The 20,773-nt window shown below is 41.8% G+C and overlaps 1 protein-coding gene across 8 annotated transcripts in view; it reads left to right on the top strand.

Annotated features, from left to right (window-relative positions):
- sik3 (SIK family kinase 3) overlaps positions 1–17,898 on the top strand; it is a 53,235-nt gene extending 35,337 nt beyond the window's left edge. For 4 of the 8 annotated variants that reach the window (XM_061718963.1, XM_061718958.1, XM_061718962.1 and 1 more), the window contains 11 exons: positions 720–861; positions 3,083–3,211; positions 4,066–4,124; positions 4,281–4,390; positions 5,732–5,895; positions 6,827–6,954; positions 7,571–8,340; positions 11,273–11,427; positions 11,844–11,973; positions 12,065–12,191; positions 14,661–17,898. In XM_061718963.1, coding sequence (XP_061574947.1) covers positions 720–861; positions 3,083–3,211; positions 4,066–4,124; positions 4,281–4,390; positions 5,732–5,895; positions 6,827–6,954; positions 7,571–8,340; positions 11,273–11,427; positions 11,844–11,973; positions 12,065–12,186 — 1,909 coding nt within the window. In that variant the 3' untranslated portion in view covers positions 12,187–12,191; positions 14,661–17,898. The remainder of the gene's footprint in view (positions 1–719; positions 862–3,082; positions 3,212–4,065; positions 4,125–4,280; positions 4,391–5,731; positions 5,896–6,826; positions 6,955–7,570; positions 8,341–11,272; positions 11,428–11,843; positions 11,974–12,064; positions 12,192–14,660) is intronic. The other 4 variants (XM_061718964.1, XM_061718961.1, XM_061718960.1 and 1 more) reach the window with 2 other exon arrangements.
- Positions 17,899–20,773: the final 2,875 nt, after the last annotated feature.

Raw genomic sequence — 20,773 nt, 5'->3', positions numbered from 1 at the left:
CTGTTTGGAGGCATCAGCTGCTGCAATAGCTAATCACTCTCAAGGCACATTTTACTACGACGGTAGAAAACGATCCAATTCTACCACCTTTTCAGAGACATCTGTTAAGCCCAAGTTGAAGGAGATTACTTTCTCCCTGCTCTCTGTCATTTTTCTGCATTGCCCCATCTAGTGAAGTTGAGATCTTAAACTCTTTCCAGGTGTGCAGACACAGCTGCTTGTTTGCCCTTTACCCATCTGTAAAGAGTAGCTCCTGGGTTTTGCACACAGACACATCTAGCATGAGTGGTAAGTAGCAGAAGCAGCTCAATTGTGGAGAAGAAGAAGAAAAACATCCCCTGCGACCAATCCTTAGTGTTACATTGGGTCAACATAGCACCTTAAATGTACTTGTGTTTGCGTGGTGGGTACCAGAGACACTGTAATCACGTTTACAGAGCCATGATGAGCAGAAGGGATGAAATAATTTACATGACAGCTGTCACTGGATTCGTCTCGTATCACAGTCGTCTGAATTTTTGAATCCTTTTTCTTTATCATCACTGTCGAGACACTTAAAACAGTTTGTGCAAGTCTGAAGAGCTCATACATCTTTTTTTTTTTTTCTTTCTCTCACATCTGTCTCCATTACCTAATTTATATGTATCTCTGTGTGTGTGTCTATGTGTGTATTTGTGTACACACTCGTTTGTGTCTGCTCCTTGTGGTCCCCTTTTCAGATCCACCTATAAGGACTGTAACACCCTTCATCTCCCCATGGAGCGCTTCTCTCCCGTCAGACGCTTCTCTGACGGCGCCGCGTCCATCCAGGCCTTCAAGGCTCATCTAGAGAACAACAGCCTCATCAGGCAACTCAAGCAGGTGCATATCTTGATTTTAACAAAGGCTGGAAGCCACAACATTAATTCATATGAAGTGGTGCGTTTTGATCAACTCCCGTGACATAATGTGAAATCCATTTTCTCCGTGTACCATTCACCTCGTCAGCTCTTTATTGCTCCGTGGTGAAAATGATTTAGCATTATTACCCAGCATTGCTCTAATAAGAGAGCGAGGAGTAGCAAGAACTAAAGGGTCAGCAGGAAACGCAAACTGTTATTTACGTTGCATGAATCTGACATTTATCATACCAGGAATAGTAGATAGATATTTATATAAATAGCTTTTTAGAAATGGTTATAAATGAACAGATCTAATAAAGCTGGTTGACATTTTCTTTGAATCAGCATGTTGATAATCAGCTGCACTGTAAAGTTAAAGTCCCCAGTTAACATTTATCAATTAGATACAGCAATGTTACGCTCTTCAGACAAATTCAAATTCAATTTAAAAATAATTTATTTGTTTTGACTAATTTGGCTTAAAGTTTATTAAATTACTTGATACTTTATTATTCTGTATCTACATTTTTATTCATCTTTCCTGCTCTGGATTTTTGTTTTAATTCACATGCATTTTATTACCTCCCTTTTTATCATTTAATTGGTGGAACCTGCACCCACTCTGGAGGGTTGGCGCTGATCAAAGCCCACGATCCTGAAATCCCCCTCTGCTCTACATTATTCTTTGCCCTCGTTCACCCCACTGACTCTTTCTGCTGCACGTAGAATTGTTACAAAACGTTACTCTCATGGGGGTGAAAACTGAGACCTTTGGCACTGCAAATCTGTGCTTCAGAGGCTAAATAAACTCTGTGATGCAACAGAGCAGTGAGTAGCATGGAGTGGGTTTTAACACTAGTGCACTCTGCTCCTTCTCCTTTCTCTGAACTACCCCTGCAAACACATCCAAACTGTACAGAGATGAAAATGATTAAAGCCTGATCAGCATTGGTGAATCTAATGTGTACACTCTTTGCTTACCCAAGTAAATTTTCTCTTTATTTCCCCCTTTTTGGTGGGTTTCTGTTCACAGTATTTTTAAAAACAAGCTAAAAAACTGGGAGGGGAAAGCGCATTATTGATCCCTGCATTTAAAAGGGTTGGAATGGGTCAGACCACAGCAAGAAAACCTTTTACAAAACCTTGAAGGCATGTTCGGTCATGCAAAAGCAAGTTGTGTATCATTCATTTTGTGACTATCACCTCAAGGTATTTTAGTTATTTTCTTTTCTCTGCACACAATTGAGTCGACATGTTGTGCTGACAGTTTCTAAGGTTTAACGTCTGGCCAGACGTAGCCTCTGACTTGACAAAACCACATGCTGCCTCTTGAGACGTAGCATCATCTTTAGTGAAGCTGCAATGAGATTACCTCACCCTCAGGTGGGCTTAGGTATGGGAAGGGATAATCATCACGTTTGCAGCAGGTGCTGCGTCGTTGGCCAGCATTTCTGTGCCGGGATTATCGTTGCTCGTGTCAGTAGGGCTAACGAGGCTGGAGAGTCATGTGTCCACCTCCCGTCTCACATAAATGACCTACTGTATACTCAGGACTGAGGGAACCCGAAAAGAAATAAAATGTTAGTTAATAAAAAGAATATTTGAATTGTACGAGCACGCTTATCAAAACACAGGAATAAACGTTGCAGCAGAGACTTACAAATGGGGAATGCTGTTGATTTCATGAGTTTAGATGTAGACTTAGTTGTAGTTTTGTTTTACGAAGACAATCATTTGTATCATAACCAAGTGTTAACTTGTTATATGAGCACAACTGTCTTGCTCGTGCTACTTTACCCGCTTTAAACTCGGCTCAACAATTTAAAGCACCATTTTAAGTCTTTTGGAGGGGCCTGATTGATGCTCGGATCTAAGTCAATCCCAGGTCGGGTGGTCATGAACATGGATCTAGTATTGATCTAGTATTGCTGATATTTTAGAGGAGTTGGTGGGGGAGGAGAAGATGATTTATGGGTTGTGTGGAGCTACAACGAATAAAATGAGGAAGAGACGAGGTCGGCTTGATGGAACTTGTTTAACATCATTAAATAATTATGCAAAGTTAAAATAGCTCATAAATTACTTATTGCAGTTTTAACTGTCAGTAACTGTTACTATCAACAGAGACTTTTGTAAAATAAGTACAGGAGTCTTTTTCATCTACATGAAACCCCTTGGATGTTAATCTGTTTGCACAACAGGAGTGTGAACAGCTCCAGAAGATGTATGCAGCCCAGCAGGACGAGCGCTTCCTGGAGCACACGCAGCAGCAGCACATCCTGTACCAGCAAGAGCAGCAGATCCTCCACCAGCAAATCCAGGTAGTCGAGGCAAGTCTTAGTTTCACAGCAGCGACCGACCAGTATGTGAGAATATTCTTCTTTTTCTTCTTTGATGTTCTCTAAAACGTCATGAGCCTTGGTTATTGTGTGAGAACGTCATCTGAGGTAAATAAAGCAGAGCTGCAGTGTAATTTTCCAGCTGCAGCCCTGCTCTATGTAGTTGAGTTCTGCTTTTTCACTTATTAACTTTAACCAGCATTACTCTATAAATAATGTTATGCCTCCCCGACAGGTCTGGCATGAGGTCTTATGATTTTGGGGGCTGCTTAAGTCTCCGTTAACATTATTAACTAGTGGAAGCACACGTTTAAGAGCTAGTTGTTGTAGTTGAGTGTTGAGACGGTGATCAAAAGTTGTAGGAAATAATAGCTGTCATAAAGTTCAGTTTAGAATGATCTATAAATTGTTTTATTACTTTAGTGTACTAAAGTTCAGTTTAGAATGATCTATAAATTGTTTTATTACTTTAGTGTACTAAAATTCAGTTTAGAATGATCTATAAATAGTTTTATTACTTTACTTCAGGCTTTAATCTCTTTGTACTCTTGTACTCCTTGTAAACCTGCTGATTCGGTTCAGCTGAGGCCTGGATGCCCTGCAACTGTCCATTAAGTTTAACTCCTAATAATATATTCTCGTGTGTGGTTGCTAACCTGAGATTGTAATTTTAACATGTGATCAAGACCACACGGTGCTATTTCTTTATTCGAATGTTGGATACATATCAAACTTGTGGAATTGACTCTACTTCCTTTTTCAAATCCGTGTAGATTTAATATCAGTACTTCAATGATAATGATGTCATAAACATGCTTTGAGTCATATTTCCTCTTTCACCGCAGGGTCTGTCTTTAGGCCATGGAGAGAGCCAGCCCAGTCACTTAACCCACCAGCTCCAGAGGTGAACAAACACACACACGCATGCACATGTATTACTCATCAGCTATTGAGCGGCGAACAATGAACCCAATACTGCGGTGCAGCAATATCGACTGAAGTGTTGCATCACTGACGTACCTCTATTCTCCTCTCCTGCCGTGCACCCGTTCTCCCTCAGGTTGCGTATCCAGCCCTCCAGCCCTCCACCAACACATCCCAGCAACCACCTCTTCAGACAGCCCAATCAGAGTCCTCCGCCTGGCTCTGCAGGCTTAATGCAAGGGCACGGTTCGTGATGCCGCCGCTGAAGAGCTTTATTGGTTCATACATTAAATTAGTGTTGGACAACAAATGCAGTGATCAAATGGCCACTGATTATAACCGCGCGATGAGGATTATGCACAACTTATCATTTCAGAGCTCCTCTGTAACTGTTCAGTTATGTCCCAGCTTTTTCCCAGCCTTTTATTCATGCACGATTACCCCCGAGTTGATTACATTAGGTTTAGTTTTTTCCTTTTCAACAATAATTAAAATTTGGATTTAGATTTGCTGGGTGCTTCACAATCTGTATACCGGTATTAGTTTCTGATTTTTTTATTACTTGAACACAACAGAATAAAGTGTATTTTTATCTATCTCTATCTCTCTCTATATATATATATATACATACATACATGCATACATGCATACATACATACATACATACATACATACATGCATACATGCATACATACATACATACATACATACATACATACATACATACATACTAGGGCTGGGCGATATATCGAGATTTTAATATATATCGATATATTTTCAAATGCGATATGGTACGAGACAATATCGTTTATATCGATTTAAATTTATTTATTTATTTATTTATTTATTTTTTTTTGATTTTGATATAGCTTATTTTGTGACAAATTGACTTGAATGTTTTATTTGAGATTTGCACAAATGTTTTGTTATTTGCACAACTGTCAACCTCAGTGGAAAAGTCTGCCTGTTACTGTCTACATTGTATTAATTGTACAGTGTATTTTAATTTAATTGTTATGCAGGAAAGGGATATTTGTTTTATTTTATTCAAGAAGCATTTTTATTCTATATATGCAGGCAGTTTATTTTTATTTCATTTGTTTTATACATGTTGATATTGTGCAGACCTCTGTTAATAAACCTGTGACATTTGGCACGAGGCTTTGTATTAAAACTGACTGTTTTTTTAAGGGTTTGCCTCAGAAAAAAATGAAGCTAACAGATAATGCTATGCTATATTTGCTTTGGGGGAAACCCCAATTAAGGCAAAGAAAAAATATCGAGATATATATCGAGTATCGCCATTCAGCTAGAAAATATCGAGATATGACTTTTGGTCCATATCGCCCAGCCCTAATACATACATACTGTACACATACATACATACATGCATGTAAATAACATGTAAGAAGGAAAAGCAAATTCAGACTGAATGAAGATGTGTTTTCAAGCTGTGACTAGAAACACGGGTAAACATGTCAGATAAGACGGCAGTAACTGCTGATTACCATGCTGAGATAACTGTTTTGATTGAAGCACTCTCTAAAAGCAGTTGCTGCTGTTCTCATGACTGCTTTCGTCTTGCAGCAGGTCAGTCATCAGTGCAGTACCAGCATGGTGCCATGTACCAAGGACAGAACGGCAGCCCGCCTCCAACAGGTCTGGCCCGGGTCCCCCTGCCAGCCAATCCACAGACAGCATCTCCCCGAACCACGGTTCCCCTCGCACCCGGCGTACCTCAGCAACAACAGGTGAATCTTCGGGCTCTGCAGACGACTGGACCGAAGGTTACAGCCAGATAAACAGTCCTTTTTTCTTTTTTTTTTATGTACAGGACTGTCTCAGAAAATTAGAATATTGTGATAAAGTTCTTTATTTTCTGTAATGCAATTAAAAAAACAAAAATGTCATACATTCTGGATTCATTACAAATCAACTGAAGTATTGCAAGCCTTTTATTATTTATTTATTTATTTATTTATTTTTTTATTGTATTTTTATATTTTCAGACACAAAAAGAGGGGTATACCTTAGATACATAGAACACAAACCCCCACAACTCAACTTCCAAAAATAAAAAAAATAAAAAAGTCAAAGTCCATACATACCAAAACACATTTCATAGTGCTAAAATCATGCCAAATATACTAACCAAAAATTCTACTCAATGCACTAATTTAGAATACCAGATAGTACTACCCTATCTGTTCTATCAATGACTCTGAAATAATAATTAAATAGTTAAATAATATTCCTACCTACTTCTTGACGAAGGGGACCCATCAAAAAAAAAAAAAGTAGGAAACACTTAATGTCATTACTTTCTTATCTTAAGTTGGGGCTGGTCCGTTAAAGAACAAAAATGATATCCAAATATATACCCTCAAAACTTAAAAATTATTTTAATATTGCTGATTATGGCTTACAGTTTAAGATTAAGATTCCCAGAATATTCTAATATTTTGAGATAGGATATTTGAGTCTTCCTTAAGCTGTAAACCATGATCAGCAATATTAAAATAATAAAAGGCTTGCAATATTTCAGTTGATTTATAATGAATCCAGAATGTATGACATTTTTGCATTACAGAAAATAAAGGACTCTATCACAATATTCTGATTTTCTGAGACCGTCCTGTATATTGTGTGGGAGGATGTGACGCTCTTCTCCCGTCTGTACAGGTGACCATTCAGGTGCAGGAAGTGGAGCTGGGAGGTGGAGCACCGAGGCAGGGCAACTTTTTGTCCACGCCTGGAGGACACAGAGTCCTCGGGAAACAGCTTAGCGCAGACAACGCTGAGACGCACAGGTGACCCCACCTGCATTAACCTGTCCCCACGCCCCCTGGTGGTCGCCGACATTATTAATGGACTATTGCAGCGCCTCCTCCTCCTGCCTTACACTTTCATCATGTTGTATTATTCCACGTCTGCATCCATCTGTGCAGATGCATTCATGTACAATGTTGATTTGTTGCCATGGTTGTATGTTTTCTATTGTTTTCCTTCTGTTTTACGTTGATATTGATCATCAGGCCAGAAAATGAGTACATTGTTGCCAGTTTTGTAAATTAAGATTAAATCCTTCACCGTCTTTCCTGAGATGGCCTCCTCAACAAATTCTCCACCTCATTGTATCTCGGTGAGTGTGCTGGATGTGCAAGTGTCCCAGCAGCTGGAGATCAGTCTTTTTGTGTCCGTTTTAGTCAGGACCGCCTTCACTGGGGGAATGTGTATCAACCTTACGACAGAAGCTCAATTCAAATCTCTGTCCCTACACCTCTCAGTGAACGCTTCAAGCCTGCTCAGACCAAGTGTTTGCTATTCTGTGTGTATGTTTGCCTTTTTTTTTTGTAAATTGTTGAAAGCCAGATAAAGTTTGTTGCCGTGAGTAACCGATTGTCTCCCACCTTCCCTCGTCTTCAGCCGCAGCCTTGGCCGGTTCACGTCTGGCTATGACCAGGCCCAGTTCAGTCACCACCTGTTCTCCGCGGATGCTGCTTCCCGGGGAACCTCCGGAATCGTCGGCACCTACAGCCCCTACTTGCAAGGAACCTCCCTTAAAGTTCCCGGCCTGGATGGTTACCCGAGCGGGGCGGCAGGAACCGGCAGCTACGGGACGCCCTCGGCTCTGCAGCAGGCCCTACTTTCCCCAACACCTTTGGACTACTGCCCCCCACAACAGCATGTCACCCCCACCCTGCAGGGCCTCCTGTCTCCCCGCCATTCGTTAACGGGCCACACCGACCCCAGGCTGCCCCCCCAGGACCTGGCCGCCCTGCTGAAGCGACACACCCCGCGCCCTCTTCCCACACCTGGGACGCCCCCCAGCGGCGCGGCGCAGGAGTTTGGAGAGATGCTGCTCCTCCGCCAGCTGAACAAAGGGGACGGTCTGGATCCCCCCGCGCCACAGGGGGCCTCCGGAGGGCAGCATTACCACCTGTTACAGATCAGACCCCCGGAGGTTCAGCCTCAGCCGCAGCACCCGAGTCCGGCGCCGTGTCCGAGCTTAGCTCACTCAGAGAGCATGGAGGAGGACGACACGCCCGCGGGTTACCACCACCCGCACGAAGGCCTGCTGGTCAAGGCAGGGGACGGGCACGAGCTGCTGGGGCCTCCTCGCGGAGGCACCCCGCCCTACACTTCTCCCACACACAGGCACGGGGCCTACATAAGGAATGCACCAGCTACTAGAGGTGAGGCACTTGAATGAGACGCTTTTAACCCTTTAAGACCGGCCGCAGCGCCGGCGCTCCCGTTGTATGTACAATTACAACCAAATAAAACAGAGCAATAATATTTTTGCATGTTAACAGGTTGAGTTTCACTTACATATCTTGCATTTAGTGTGTCCCAGAGTTTTAATCCATTAAATCATTTGGAAAAATCACATAATAATCCAGTAAAATTGCCACACGGAAATCTTCATAATTGACATTGCGGGTTATTTTTAGATCCGGTTCGTGTTCACAGCACGTCCTACGTTGACATACGTTGACACATACATCATATTGTTGTCAGCATGTCATCAGGTTGTATTTTTCCACTCCACTTCCCGCGAAAGGGGAGGTGACGTAGGGGTGGGCGATATGACCTAAAATTAATATCACGGTATTTTTCATCTTTTGAACGGTGACGGTATAATATCACGGTATTTTTTGGTACGTTTTGGGAGGAGTAGCCTGTCCTGTCCCTTTATGTGAATAAGGTTAATATTTTTATAATATAATAAGTAAATGGTAGTATCCTTATCAAAAAGAGACATGGGAGAGTATTATGCATTCTCAACATATTTATGGCAAAAAACCTAAAGATCTTACATATCTCTCTCTCTCTCTCTCTATATATATATATATATATATATATATATATATATATATATATATATATATATATATATATATATATATATATATAATATTTATTTTTATTATATTATATTTTAAATATTTTGTAAACCTGTGTTAAAATCTAATACTGGACCTCGGTTGGGCTGGTTGGACAGCGGGTGGTGGAAAATTTCCCTTAATTTTAAATCCAAAACTTGACAGGTTTATGCCATGAGTATTCATATACAGTAATCCCTTGTTTTTCGAGAGGGTTACGTTCCAAAAAGAACCCGTGATAAGTGATATTCACATAGTAGCAACCCTTTTTTTTTTATATAATTATTATACAAAGCTTCAAATTGCGGAGTTCAGCACCGCCTCGCACGTATTTCCCTGCTCTTCTGATGCTGCTGCATCCCAACTCGCGCTGTAGCGTCTTTTTCTTCTAAAGCCCGCGGTACAGGTGTGTTTTTTCGAGAGAAGAACATGGTTATGGGTATTTTTTTGTCACTCTTTTTTTCTTCTGGGCAAAAAGATTCTTTTAAACCGACATTCATTAATTTTTTCTCCATCTTGAAGTCGGTGATTCTTCCAGCAGGTTGAAACAGCGCTCTGCGCTCCGCTGCCGTCAAAGACCCGCCCAGCTCTACTTCTGATTGGCTAGTGTTAGTTTGGTTGAGCGCCAGAGCTGCTTTCCTCTCATTCCATTGGTAGACGAACTCGGTTGACTCAGACTTTTTTTTCTCTCAAACCTTTTTTTTTTTTTTTTTTTTAAAGCACTCAAACTCGCACGCCGAGAAAAAAAACTCCGTACGCCGGAGATCCGGCACGGTGCCGGAATACTTTAAGCCCTGTCATTTCTTACTACTCTTGTCGTAAGGTGTAGCAGCATAAACGATGCCTGCAGTGAAAGCTGTGTAGTCTTGGGACCGCTGCTCCGCTGGTGCTGCTGAGCAGCACCAGCGGAGCAGCGGTCCCGGCAGCAGCTGCTGGTCCCACTTGCGCTCGTTTTGGCCCGGGTTGCCTCTTCATATTCACGGGCGTGCGTGTTTTTTAAGTAATGAAACAGGTTGCTTGTGTTTCCACCTCTTGCTGTCACAACACGGCAGCAAACCTTGCATATCACCAACGTTTTTAATGCCTTATTTAGGCTTATTATTTTATAATTGATTTATTACGGTATTGACGGTATTGCAAAATCCATGTCGTGGGACAGTGCCACACCGGTGATGACTATGACACCGGTGTACCGCCCACCCCTAAGGTGACGTCATTCCCTGGGAAACTAGTCCGTTTGAATTGCGCTCCTGTTCGTGCTTTTTATCAGATTTTCAAGAAAGACTACTCAGCGACAACCCACACACACACACCATACACACACTACACACTCACTATACAAGCCCACACACACATATGGATCCACTAAAGTGGAACCGCGAAATGGTTTAACGCGAGCGAAGTTTTGTAGCTGATTTCAGCGCAGGATGAAGACACGATATCTAAACGCGATATATAAAATGATATATCTCCAAAACTAAAGTATGATTTCATTCCAAATACATTTCCTGTGGTTTGAAAGGCTTCTCTGTTACTTTTTTCCATTGCAAATTTTGAGGGATCTACCTATGGAATTTCTGTATTTAGAAAAATATGTGTAAAATTAAAAAACAATTTACATTTTTTTTGCTAGTTATTTGCACTTAATAGCAATTTATTTAGTTAGTATGGACTTATAATAATAAATAACTTTATTTATCCGTTAGGAACTTCATTTGTGGAAAAGCATCAGCATCAGTGCGTGTACAGATAACATATGCAACAGGACAGTACAGAAACAAACCAAACAATCAATATAAAGCAACATACATTGGGCAATCACAAATACTGCTGGACTTAGATGCTGTAAAACCATAGCATAGATAAAATACGAGAGAAAAAGATATAATAAATACAAGTCCCCCGTTAAGTGCGTGATAAATATAATGATTTTTTAAAAATATGTATAAATGCGGGTACAAAAATGAATAGGTAAGATCAGCTGTTTATGTAACATACGGATTATTAAAGATTGGATGATATGGGTTGTTTTGATGCATAGCAAATAAAAATACTCCATAAAATGGCAGTATAGCCTGCAAAAATATAAAAAATATACTTGGGCATATATTGTTCTATGGTAGGTCATCTCGTCAGATTGATTATGATCCCAGTTTTCTGATCACCTTTGTGTTGCAGAATGTCATGAAAAGAACAGACACTCTGTGCTGACTTATATTTAATCCGCTTTGATTTCTTTCAGAATCTGAACATGTGGAGTGCCGACCCCCGGAACAGGCCATGGAAGTGCCGGACCACAACGGTGTGGGCTATTCCCGGGGTCCCCAGGGTGAGGTGTACAGATCCAGAGGACAGCTACAGCGCCACCACACCATCCAGTGCTGCGATGATGCCTACGTGAGTGATCCCCCCCCCTGCCCCGCTGCTAGTTTAACCCAACTGCACTCATCACTCAGCTTGTTATGTTTCCCGGCCTGTAATTTCCATCACAAGTCTTTATTTAATTGACTCTGGATTCACCAGACTATAACTGCAACAGAGATGTCAGGAGTCGGTCTCCCAGTGGGAACATGTGGAATTTGACTGTTTGTTGGTTGTGCTGTGGGGAGTACGCTGTATCATCATGTTCCACGGTCACCGCAGCGCTGCAAAGATCCCTCTTAGTAGGATAAAAGCTAAACACACTAAAATATAGCTCTTTTAGTAAACAGCAAGTCTCCAATCATCCCGTTATAAAGTGCTGTGGCCGCTGGAAGATGTTCATCATTCTCTGGTCTCCGTTTCTAAAACTGCCGTTCCTTCTCTGGGGCCAGGATCAGGCAGAGCTCATGTCGGGTATGAGCCTCTTGGCCGGCAAGGCTCTCAGCTCCGCTCGAATGTCGGACATTCACAGCACGACGTCGCTGTCGGGGAGCCAGCAGCTGCACCAGCGGGAGGAGTCAGGTCAGTACCAGACGTGCCAAAGCCACCGACATTTAAGAGTTTTTTTTCTCTCCTGCCAGCTGAAGTACGACACGTGTTTTCTTTCACGCAGTGTGTGACGTAGAAGGGGAGCTCCACGCAGCGGCCTGCTACCACTCCTCCTGCACCAGTGACGTGCTGCACAGCTACAAGCCCCCCGACCTGCAGTACAGCATGGAGCAGGCTGGGGTCTAGCACAGGTCTGTGCATGAACACACACACAGCAGCATAAAAAAAAACATCTTAAGAACTGTCCATAGTTGGAAAGAAAGAAACACTAACTGCTTTTTCTCTCCAAATACCAATTGTTTAAACACCTGGGGCCGGATTCACCAATATGTTCTTATGAACGATCTTAAGAAATGTCTAAAGATCTAAAATGAAGAAGTTCATAAGAAAGTTCTTAAGTGCAATTCCTCAATATTTTCTTAAGAACCATCTTAAGAACTGTCATTTCTTACGAATTTCTTATTTTTCCTACTTAAGAACTTCTTAAAATATGGCTGTAGCCGAAATGGCATACTAAGTACTACATACTGCATCAGTATGTACTGTATACTGCATACTATTTGAAGGATTCAGTACGCCTGTACATCAGAGCCGTCACAATTTTAATAAATGTATTAAAATGATCATATCAGTCTATTGAATTTTATTAAGCTACATATGTTTGGCTTTTTATTTAGTGCACCTCTACGTACTTGGTATACAAAATTATATATATTATTTATTTCATTCAGGCTTACCTTTTCACAGAAGAAATTTTAAGACAGGTCAAGGTTGTCTTAAAGTTAAGAAAAAAGTCAAGAACAAATTTGAGAACTTTTATTTCAAGAATACCATTTATTCTTAAGTTTTTTCTTAAGAAGAAAGTTGAGAAAATACTTAAGAACTTTTTTGGAGAATATGACTTCTTCTCTTTTTTCTTCTTAAGACTGAACTTAAGAAAAAAATGACACTTAAGAAGATTTTTTTTCTTAAGAATGTTTTGTGAATCCGGCCCCAGATCTGCCTATGAATCAGGAACGGCCTCATACAGCAACAGAATGAGGCTGCTTAGCTTCAGTTTTCCTCCTGCTCGCCGTTGGCTTCATAGCATTCAACTTGTCCAGAACAAAGACACTCGTTTAAATAATGGATGAAGTTTGTTGTCCTAAAAGATTTTAGTAGTTCCTCCACATTTACTTTTACCTTACAGGCTGAAAATAATTGACCTTTGTCTAAGAGTATTACATATCTACAGTGAGAAGAACTTCCATGTACCATCCCACCTTCCAAAAATGTGACACTAAGATAAGCAATGATTCGCATATTTCATAAAACCATATTTTATTGACAAACAGAACCGAAAACTATAAAAAGTGAGAAAAGGTGTCATATTAAGACAAATAAAATCAAATAAGTTGAATTTGATGGCAGCGATGAGCCTCAAAAAGGTTCAGACCGGGCAGTTTTTAGCTGTTTTGTATCCTCTCTTCTATTCACACGACCGGTTTATGGAGTTTGGGGAAGAACTGTTTTTTGCATTCGTGTCGTCTGTAGCATTTGGGCTGCTCAACAGTCCCGGGTCTTCGTTGTCGTATTTTTTCTTTTACGTGATCCACGTAAAAGTTGATTTGATGACAGGTCTGGACTTCAAGCAAAGTTTTTTTGTAGATGCAGTAAAAGGTGAAGTGTTGTTTTGCTGAAAGATGCAGGGACCTCCCAGAGAAAAGATGTTGGTGGATGGGAGTATGATGCTCTTGAACCTGTATCTACTTTCCAGCACTGATGCTTCCTGTTCCCAGATGTGTAAGCTCTCCGTTCTATAGGGTCTATTACACCCCCGTCCCGTCGGAGATGCAGAGTTTTACTGAGCACTGATTAAAAGCCACATGGCGCCCCTCTTGCGTACACGTTAAGGACACGGCGTACATGGTTTCCAAAACAATTATACATTTTATTATAAAGTTAGTCTGTTTACAGTTGTCCACTTTGTCCATTTGAAATGAGTCTCAGCCCGAAGACGACGCTAATCTTTTCGGATCGTGTTCTTCTTTGCATGATGGAGCTTAAGCCTGCATCTTTGGATGGAGCGGCAAACTTTATTCGTAGAAAGCCGACCTGTTCCTAAACCCTTCCAACATTTTATGTCAAAGAATCATCTCCCATAAGATATTCAGCGCCATAAAATATAGATTTTCCATCTGCACAGATTCCTCCAGATCCTTACAATGTGTTGACATTATGTAACGAAGGTGATGAAAAAGTCTTGACAGTTTTACGCTGAGGAGCATTATTGTCAAAGACGTAAGATGCGTTGAATCAGTTTGTATTTGCATATTGGGGAACCTCTTCCCATCTTTAAGCACGGGAGACTGGGCTTCTCCAAGATGCTCTTCATACCTGATCAAACCACTTCCCCGTTGCCAATTATCCCAACTAGTTGAATGATGTCCTTCCGGTTCTTTCAGTTTGACTACCCCCTACTTTTCCAGCCTTCTGTTGCCCAGGTCCCAACTTTTGTGAAGCATGAGATTAAAAGCGAGCTCATGTTTTGTCTTAAAATGATAAAATGTCTCATTTCATATTCTATGGTTTTATAGAAAACATGATATATGTCTTTTCTGCTGTATTGCAGGTAAACGTGTGGTTGAAAATGCTGTGTTCTTTCCTCTGTGTTCCTGCAGGGAGGAGTGTATCCTGTGTGTGTGGATCCACATCAGCCACCCTGAGTTGCGTTGACTTGAGTTGAGCAGCATCACGCCAAACCGCCATCGTCTGCCCAAGTGGGGGCGCTGTGTGTCCATCTGTCGGTCTTCATCTTTCCCCTCAGGGGGCAGTTGTGCGAGAGAGGGAGCGGGGAGTGTGGATGGGTGTAAACATTTGCAGGTTGGGGTGGGTGGGTGGGGGTGTAGTGGGGCATCGGGGTTCTAATGTCAAAGTGCCAGCATTTCTCTGCACAGACGTCCAGCATTCTTTTGCTGCATTCTCTCTTCTTTTCACCTCCCACTTTGGGTAGATCGGAGTTCCCACAGCCTCCCTCTTTACACCCGACCCCTGCGCCTCCACCCCGGCCCGCCCCTCCACCCCCACACACATCCTAGCTGCCGGCATCCGTCACCACGTGCTTCCCTGGCCAACGCATCGATGCAGTAAAGCTTTCAAGAACACGGACGCCAACAACACAGAGCAACACACACACACACACACACACACTGCTGCCGCAAACCCAAAGTATTTGCATCAGGCCGGAGTGGGAGCGCCCGTGTGAGCGCGGTTGACAGGACGGGGCGAGGGGAGGGGAAGAGTGCCGACTAACCCGCCTGCTCCTCCGCCCCTCTCCGCCCCTCTCCGCCCCCTCGCTGTCCTGCAGATGCTTCTGGAGCCGACGCCTCGGCAGCGCCGGCCCCTTCACGGCCGGGGTGGCGGGCTTTTCGGGTCAGGCTCCAACTGGGCACCAAAATTGATTTATCCAAAGATGGAGCTCAGTGACATCGCACAGGACAAACCAGCTCTTCTTTTTCTTTTTTTTCTTTCTGGCATTCATTTTAAAAATGTTTATTTTAAAATTTATTTTTACTGTTAATGTCATTGTAGGCATTATGGTCAATATGGTTACTCTTCTTGTTATCACTGTTTATCTGTAAAAGAAGTTTTATTATAATGAACATTATTATTATATTATTATCAAAAGAAGACAGTTCTGTGTTGCAAGTAGGACAATATTGTTCTTTGATTACTTAAGTAATTCTGCACTTTTGGTTCAAGCTATCCTCAGTCGGTTCCCACTGCTCCTCCCACTTCCTGTCATCCTCTCACCTTGCTCTCCTCTCCCCCCCTCCCATCTTCAGCCTCCCTGCCTCCCATCCTCTTCTCCCGTGTCAGTGACGGTGTAATTCATTGTGGGTAGTTTTACCAGGCGTTTCCTCCTTTCCTTGTACAGTGATGCCATGTATAGAACGCTATTACCATTTTTTTTTTTTTTTCTTGGTCAGTTGTTTTTAGATGTCGTTGGGGCGTTCGTTCTTTTGTTGGCTTTTTTTTTTTGCTTTTTTTTTTTATTGATAATGTTCATCATTTGTATTTTTGTATTTCTTTTTTTTTGTGCTTTATTAATCTTGAGATTTCTAGCCAAAAGAGAACAGAGAAGAGAGATGGCCCTCTTTCTGTCGTAAAAACAATTCTTATTTTAATATTATTATATTGAGACACTTGAAAAAGAGTAATTATTTTGCGTTGCATTTTAAAGTATCATTTCAATGGATGTTGTGACTGTCATTCATGTGGATGTTGGGCCTGTTTTCTGTTAACGGGGTGCTTGTGGCAGGCTATACAGGGTCAGGCTTCGGGCTTTGTCTGGGTCGGTTCGGGTGCTACAGAGACTTGACACTTTAAACAAAACAAAAAAAGACAAAAAAACAAGGGAAAACTTGTAAAATAGCTGACATATCATGTTAATCATCACAAGCGTGGAGATGGACTCTTCTCTTCCTCCCTCCGTCTGTCTGCTGCGATCCTCCAATCATCCTTCACTACATCAGTTTCTGATCAGACGGCGCCTTACGGACGTGCCCCCCCCTCCCCCCAGACAACTTACATGGACAACCATGGAGGAAACTACAACTACAGTCACCCCTCTTCCCAGTGTTTTGGTTTTTCTTTAACTGTACTTTTGCTTTTGCCCCTTTTTGTCTGAGCCCAAGCCCAGAGTGCAGGATGGAAGGAGGTCATTTCTGCACGTCGTGGCTCACGTTGCTGTTGGACACATCCGGACGCGCCTCCTAACTGTAAAAGGGAAACATTTCAGCGAGTGACCATAGGAATCAGCCTAATTCTTCTATAACAAGGGAACACAAGTTTGCATTCAGAGCTGAGCAGGACGCCTGAAACCTGTTTCCTCTGCTCAAGCTGATGGAGGCTGCAGGACCACAGCAGAGGACCCCCTCCCTCCCCCCTTTAATTTTTAAACTTTAGTTCAATGCTTGAGCTCTGTCTATCCTGCAACATGCCATAGTCCTGAATGGTGAATCAATATCTGACCATCGAAGACTAAAGCTGCAGTTGTGCTTGTACAGGCTACACATCACAATACCCGGCTGCACAGTTGATATGCTGGTCGCTGCGTACGCCTGACAGCTGTAGACGGTGCCACACAGTGCTAGTGCTTTCCATTTGCATCACAGCGCTTCCTTTTTACCAACATTCGACGCCACGTGCTGCAAAAACGAGGACAGCGGAGCGCGTCTCGATCCGATGTGGATTTAGTCGCTTCACAAAGTCGGTTGACGTCTCATCGGGCTCTCCTCCGTCGCACGTCAACGTCTCCCTCCAGCTCCCATTTGTTTCTCTTTCCCATCTTTCCTCTCATGTTCACTCATTGTTTACACCCAAACCAAAAGAGATTTGAGAGAGAAATGACTGAGTCAGCTGTGGAGGAGGGAAACGCAGTAGCGTGTCTTATCCCACACGAGGGTAGGAGCTGAAATAGCAGCCGGTGAGTCTACTGTAACGTTTGGACCCGTCTGAGGAGTCGTCGTGTGACATGTGTCTGCGGAGGCGCGAGCAGCTGCCGAGAGAAAGGGACCGCTCAAGGGAATGGAAAGCACTGCGCGGTGCAGGAGTTACGGAGCGAGCTGCTGCACACCCAAACCATTCCCCTTTTTTTTCCTCTGCCCCAACTTCCCCATCCCTGACTTCTTTTTTTTTCTCTCCATCCCAGCTTGCCAGCTCTGCTCCAACGCCATTTATTAGGTTCATTTTGTTCTTTGTTTGTTTTCTATCAATTCTATTTTTTTTTCTATTTTTCGTTGTCGTTTTTGTTCATTTCTGTTGAGTACAAAATACTAAAGTGCAACAACAATGATTAAAAAGAATATCAACCAAACTGAGATGAATAAATATATATAAATAAATAATTTAAAAAGGTTCAGTTGTGTTTCCTTGCGTCACCTCAGACCCTGTTTTTATTTCACAGAGAAGAAATGGATTTCTTTATTTTTCTCTTGTGTTCAGACTCTTAATTCACCACTTTCTTAAACTCTGACAGCGGCTGGAACTATGGCTGGTTTTTATAGTTTAGTTTATTTAGGATCCCCATTAGCTGTTACACTTGGCAACAGCTATTCTTCCTGGGGTCCTCAAAATATCATACAAAATACATACAAAAACATTGAATTAAAAATAAAAATACAAATATTGCAAGAGAGAACAATTCATTACAGCATAAAAAAAGTTAAAAGTTAAATTACAATATTTTCATTGTGTATAAGAAAGTACTTCAGTCGTTTCTTAAACTGCCTTTTATCGTTAATTTCTGTAATACATGCTGGCAAAGAGTTCCAGAAAGTCATTGCCCTGTACATGACTGTGTTCCTCATTGCCTCAGTTCTCGGCTTAGGCATTGTGAATCGACCCATTGCAACATGTCTAGTGTTATGTCTGTGTCTATCACTAGTGTAATTAATATTTCTGTATAAGCATTCTGGCTTTTTATTTGAACAAATGTTCCTAAAAAAATCCAGCCAAACTAGAAGCTAATCTCTGCTCCACAAACAGCCATGACAGCTCCCGGTGATTTAACAGTGTATTAGATCTAGTAGTGGATTTAAGAGCAAGGCGAGCTGCTTTATTCTGGACTATTTGCAATTTACGCAAGTCCTTTTTAGCTGCACTGGACCACACAGCTGGACAGTAGTCAAGGTGGGATATCACTAGTCTGCTGTTCTTGCCTGCAGTTGCTCTTCAGGTCCACTGGGTTCAAAGGAAAGTGGAAACATGGACTTCTAGCCTCTCTTGTTGTACTCCAGTCACTTCAAAAACACAAATATGACGCACCCATGAAACACACGAGGACTCCAGAAATAGAATATGTTGATAGAATCGCCGTGGCGATGGTGATTCATAAATGTTACTATGGTTTACTCTGTTGTTCTGCTGGGAAACTGCCTGCTGCCTCAACCACATGGGGGGTCATTTAATCATACAACACCCGCTTTAGATTTTAAATTATCCATCCCAAAATGCTGTTAAATCCCACGACCAGTCCACCATGACCTTGGCTGCTGACGGGGCTCATTGATTTCTGATCAGTATTTTGTCAGATAAGTGATGCCAAGAGATTCATGGGAACAGTCCTTAAACTGCTGGAAAATCTGGTACAGCTTCACCTTTTGAGCAGCAATGATATCACGGCCTGATTTCTTACATGGTCTGAGCAGTCATCCATCCATCCATCCATGTATTTACTATACCTGTTTTCAGGCCAGCTGACAGTCTTGCCTGGGCCCCGGACAAAATAAACTAAGATGGGCCCCCCTGCGCCCGGATCTCTCCTTCTCCTCTTCCTCTCCTCTCCCTCTGCTCTTCAGGTTTTTATACAAGCTAATGAACGTTAACATTAGAGCTAGCCAGTTCGGTTAAGTTACAAGGTTGGTAAATGTTGGCTGCACTGTTTCTTACCTTGCTCTATGCTGACTTTATTAATTCCAGCTTCACCGTCACCCCCTTTTTAGAATATTTGTGTAGAGAATCTATGAGGCCTCTATTTTCTTCTTCTCTTCTTCTCTTTTCTTTTCTGAGCACCAGACTTGTGCTGACCGGACATTTTGACCATTCTAATGGTTGACTTAAATGATAACATCAAATTTTGATCAGCGGCCAAACCTTTTTTGTGTTGGGGGTTCTTGACCACAAGGACAATTAGGAAGAAAACAAATAACAAGCTTTTATGTAACTCAAATACTACATATTCTTTCCACAAATAGGCATATTTTGAAACATTTTGAAAAATGATTCCATAATTTAATGAGAATAAAAAAAATATATATATACTGTATATATATATATATATATATATATATATATTTTTTTTTTTTTCAGTTCTGGGCCCCCCCTACCCTGGGCCTGGGACAACAGACCCGTTTGTCCCCCCCTATCAGCGGGCGTGCCTGTTTTGATCCTGTGCAGGGTCACAGGGGCAGCAGTCATTATTTTTAGTTTAAATATCTACCTGAATGGGATCCATCGCAAACATGACATTCATAACAGTTTAGAGCACTTTAAAAGAAAAGTTTAAGATGAAATACTCAGAAGGAAGACGTTCTATCTGACCAGAGTTGTATAAAGTAAGTTTACCATGAACCCGTATCAATAGAGGTGATCACTAATAAAGTACTTAATTTTGTTGCATGGCCTTTTCACACATCTTGCAGGGTTTGCTGCATTTCAGATTGTTGTGCAGCTTCGTTGCACAAATCTCAAGTATTTTGGACACAGTATATTACAGCCTTCAATAACCACTAAGGAGAATAAAGCACAACCGGACTGAGAGGTCCGACAGCACACTGATGAACTTTGAGTGACGGTTTAATCTCAGATACTTTAATTTTCCTCATCTGCAGTTCAGGTTCAGACAACTTCATGACTCCTGAGGAGGGTGATTTATCTGTGACGGACCAAGCCGGTTAAGCACCAGGACGAATGCAGATTTGAAAGAAAATGGCTTTTATTCCCAAACAAAATAACTTCTTACCAAATTGGGCCCATAAAAGCGGTCAAATAAAGAAAATTGAATTAAACAATAATAGGCACCACACAGCAAAACCAAACTGAACAAACACACACGAGAGCTTAAATACTGGCTGTTCAGACCAATGAGACACACTAAACATGCTTAACAAAACATAATCTAAACAGTGAATTGGCAATTCTACAACTTAAAGGAGCTTGAGGCAGGATTGAGGCAGGATTTATGAAAAAAATTCGTACATGTTTTAAGTTTTCTAGTAATAATGTCAGATGA

Source organism: Cololabis saira, chromosome 4 (assembly GCF_033807715.1).
Source record: "Cololabis saira isolate AMF1-May2022 chromosome 4, fColSai1.1, whole genome shotgun sequence".
NCBI classification, from domain to species: Eukaryota; Metazoa; Chordata; class Actinopteri; order Beloniformes; family Belonidae; genus Cololabis; species Cololabis saira.
This window is presented reverse-complemented; position numbering and strand designations above follow the sequence as displayed.